Raw genomic sequence first — 4,199 nt, forward strand, 5'->3', positions numbered from 1 at the left:
CTTCCTCCTCTTGAGGTAAGTTCTTTGTTTTGACGGTAGCCTGTAGTTTTACTGAAGGAACTTTCAGTGCTTTCGTTCGCTAGCGTGCATCGACATTGATTTCCGCCATGACTGAGCAAGACTTTGGTCCAAGCTATCACGACTCTGCTCAAAAGTTAACGGAGCTCGGCGCCAATCCTCCAACAAACACTTGGGATTCCGCTGAGGTCGACGCATGGTTGCTCAACGCCCACTCCAACTGGGTGATTTGTGATACGACTTGGAGCGCCGTAGAAGATGTGGACGAAGACGATTGGTCGCAGGTTGAATTTGCTGCACTGTCGTGCCTTCAAGACTTTCCTCGGAAGCTCGTATCTCAAGCACGAGCAGAGTTCAATGCTATGTTGGTTCTCTTCGTGCGTTGACTACTCCATCTCTCTCTTCATCTGGTTGACCTTTTTCTTGCAGGACAAATACGATATCCAGGTGGTTCCTCTCGTCCTCCGTTCCGCTGCATCGCGTCAATCGCGTGCACCTTCGATGGCTCTTAGTCGCGGGCTTAGTCAAACACCTCGACGCGAACGTCTTCAAGACAAATCAACGCCTGCTCCTCCATCTAATACTGGCGCGTCGACTTCTATTATTCAGCAGGAAGTTGTACCGGCGCAATCAAGGCAAACGACCTCGATTCCTCCGTCTCCCAAAGGAGCGTCTACCAATCTGGATAATTCCAACGCGACGCCGCTTGTCCAACCAAGGGAGAAAACTCCTGTGCCTCCTGCTTCAAGGCAGCCGCCTCCTCGTCGTTCTCCTTCCAAGGAGAAAACTCCAGTTTCACCGGTGCTCAAGTCTACTTCTCCCCTTCTCTCAGCTTCGAGGAAGGCTTCGCCAGTACCACCGGTGTTGGATACTCAGTCGGTATCTGCTCAAGACCTCTTCAAGGAGAAGACGCCCCTTCCTGCGCATGGAGCTGAAAGCCAAGGCGTGGACCAGTCTGGTCCGCCTGCTGCTGGTGACGTTCGTCCTGGCTCTCCTTCGACTTCCAATCTTTTTACGTGGGGTTCTTCTGCCTGGACTCCTCCGTTGTCTCAACTAAGTTCTCCTTTTGGTAGTCCAAAGCCTTCTTCGTCTTCAATGTTCGACTTTTACCTGCCGCCGGAATCGCCTTTGCGTCGTCCCTCCAAGTCTTTACTTGTGGAACAGAGTCTTGCCGCTATCAAGGCCTCGGGGTCATCAACCGCCGACTCTTCTCAACCTGTAGCTCCTTCAACGAATATTGAAGAGGTACGCGATCGTACTCCTTTATTCTTTCCTGGCACCGACGATGAGCAGGATACGACTGTCCCTAAGGCCAGAACTCCGCCGGCGCCTCCTGAAGACGAGGTTATGGACGTCGACTCGCCTCCTCCAACTCGTCGTATTGTCAAGACCTTAAAACCGGCGCCCAATCCTGTCTTCGAGGACTCGGTCCCTGATAACGATGATACGATCGTTATTGATTCACCAAGGGTACTTCGTGGGCGCAAGAAGAGCAAGGACAACAAACCTCGACCGCGACCAATTACCAAGACAGGTCCTCCTAAGGGCAAGGACAAGGAGGCCGCAGTCCCCGCTTCCAAGAAGCGCAAAATTACCGTAGTCGAGGACTGAGAACAACGACGGGAAAGACGAAGGTGAGTTCTTTTTATTCCTAGTATCCGCTATTTCGAGGCTAACTGACTTTGTCTAGTCCCAGAAATGCCAGATGCTCATCGTGGCCGTGGACGAGGCAAGGGAGAACCTCCCCATCCTTCTAGAGGAATCTCTGGAGGAGGGTTTGGCGAACGCGTTCCAGAGGGTATGGAAGAAGTGCCCAATCCTCGTTCTGCGTTGGGGGTGCTCGTTCTTTCCAAGGACTTTGGCAAATATGTCGAGGTTGACGGACGACTTTGGGCTGCAGATATTGCTCCCTTCGTTGTAGAGGAGGTAAGTACTTTTCTTTCTTCTTTCTCCTCTATTCTCCTGACTCTTTGTTTGAAGTATTCGTACCCTTGCGACCAGTGCAAGAAAGCTGGGACGCATTGCCGGGCCCTGCAGCGATCGGGGTGCATCTGTGCGCGCTGCGTTTATACCAAGGGACTTTGTACGTTCAACGGCAAGAAATTGCTGCGCCCTCGTATCCCGTATCGTCCGGATGCTGGTAAGCTTCTCCTTTCTTTTTAACTGCCATTGCTGATGCCCTTTTCTAGAGCAATACGATGCCATTGTTGGCGCTCGCAATCTCATCAATCAGCACATGGACGCTATCTCTCGCATTATCCGCGACATCTTCCTGGCCTCAAATTTGCAGGAGCATGTGTCTGGCCTTTGGGACTGCGTCAATTCGTTATGGGGTGTTGAAGCTCTGGCTAAGGTCATGGATGGGGTCGAAGGGGGTGAAACGTCGGGCATCGAGGAGGTTGAAGAGAACGAGGCTGGCCCTTCTACGGTTTAATCACAAGTTGATTATGCCCGCGCGTAGGAGTACAGGGTCTTGCCACTCTTCTGTTTCGAGTCTGTGGCTTTGGCGTAGGGATTTCTTGGGAGCTTGACTCCGTATTATATTTTGAATGGACTTGAATATCGCGCGCCCTTAGGGGCAAAATGTTATATCGTAGCTTGCATGTACTCGTCCCAAGGACGTTAAACAAAATAAATAGTCGTTTCTTGTGTATATTTGTGTGAAAGTGAGTGAATTATCGTTGAGTTTAGCGGATTTTCGAACTTAGAGGGATTCTTCAGCGACTGGAGGTCACGTGTTGAGCCCTCGAAAGCGCTTTGATTGACTGATTGAAAATATCCCTCAAGTCTAAATGCCGTGGAATGGAAATATGAAAGGAGTGTGAATGGAGATGGCATGTAAACGCCGTAGATCGCATAGATAAAGATTCGTGCTTCGGATTTTGAACTCGTAAGGTGGGTGGATGGCGTTTTTACCGTGAGTTGTGATATCCCCGTGTTGTATAGTCAAATAGGTGGGATATTTATAATTCCGGAGTGATTTTCATAATGAGTTCGTGCGGTTTTTCGTGAATTGTGAGGTCGTTTCTTTCATGAATTCGTTACTGATTGCGCGAAAATAATATGTTGAAATGAGAGGAATGTTTTTGCCGTAGGAACACATGGGGACCATGTCTCTCCCCCCTAGACTTTTTAAATCTTTAACGGCAAAAGCCTGAAAGATTTATACCGAAGTACGCAAGCTTCGCCGATGTGAAAATAATGCCGCTGAGTACAGTTTTGAGCTAGCACACGGTATTTTCTTCAACTCGTGTCTCGTCGAAGTTTCAATTCCAAGTCCGACGGAATTGTAACATCATCGTGCTGAGGTGATACTCCCTCCCTTTGTCGTATAAAAGGTGGGTGTCTTGTCCTAGTATCTCCATCGCAAACAATGTCTGCTCCTTTTGTCAAAGAAATTCCTACTCTCCTCTCCCTCGTCCAGCGTGCGGACTCGCTCGTTAAAAATCCTTTGACGAAGGAATCCCCGTTCTCCGTTCGTGTCGCCTGGTTCGACGATGCAGCAAAGACTCGGGTAGGGTATAATTCCATTATATATTGCCTCCGGAATATTGATAATTTCTTAGACTGCTCTCTTGACTCATTATCCTCGCCTCGTTAAAGAAAGTTTTTATACGGAATTCGAGGATACTGTTCAGGCCGGCATTTCGCTCTTGAACTTCCAACCGTTCTGGAGTATCATGCTTGGTGTTGAGACTAGTCAGTCCAGCGCTGCTGCAGAGTCATCTGCTACTATGCCGGACTCTTCTCCTATTGTCGTCCCTTCTGTCGCCGGCAAAGACTCTCCTCCTGAGAAATCCGCCGTCGGTAGTTTGACTGTGCTTCCTCGTTCCTTCATTGACGAGGACGTTCATATGACTTCTGTTCCAATCTCGCCCGTTCTGCCTGCCAAGGAGGTTGCAGAGTCTGCGTCTTGGTCTTCCAACGCGACCACTGCTTCTACGGCAATTGCTTCTCTTCCGGCTTCTTTTGCTGCGTCTCCTAACATTGGGGAAATTGTTTCTCCGGATTTGGAATCGGTATGTTCTTGGTATCAATATCGCCAGATGATTGACTGATTCTGGCAATCTTAGTCGTCGAAGAACAGTGCTCATTCTTCTTCCTCGTTCGCGGAGGTTCGCGCCGAGAACGAAGGCACTCTTCAGGACGCGATTGATATCGGCAACAAGATCACGGATATT

General features: G+C 49.5%; 1 protein-coding gene across 1 annotated transcript; it reads left to right on the forward strand.

The window, feature by feature from the left end:
• Positions 1-1,113: 1,113 nt before the first annotated feature.
• EV420DRAFT_1575163 (uncharacterized protein) lies at positions 1,114-2,659 on the forward strand (the record flags this gene model as incomplete). The annotated part of the gene is made up of 5 exons (XM_060474454.1): positions 1,114-1,488; positions 1,510-1,552; positions 1,709-1,944; positions 1,999-2,158; positions 2,208-2,659. The coding sequence occupies 5 exons, from the start codon at positions 1,114-1,116 to the stop codon at positions 2,450-2,452; spliced, it is 1,059 nt and encodes a 352-aa protein (XP_060325076.1). The 3' UTR covers positions 2,453-2,659.
• Positions 2,660-4,199: the final 1,540 nt, after the last annotated feature.

Source organism: Desarmillaria tabescens (assembly GCF_030435595.1).
Source record: "Desarmillaria tabescens strain CCBAS 213 chromosome Unknown EV420scaffold_55, whole genome shotgun sequence".
NCBI lineage: Eukaryota > Fungi > Basidiomycota > Agaricomycetes > Agaricales > Physalacriaceae > Desarmillaria > Desarmillaria tabescens.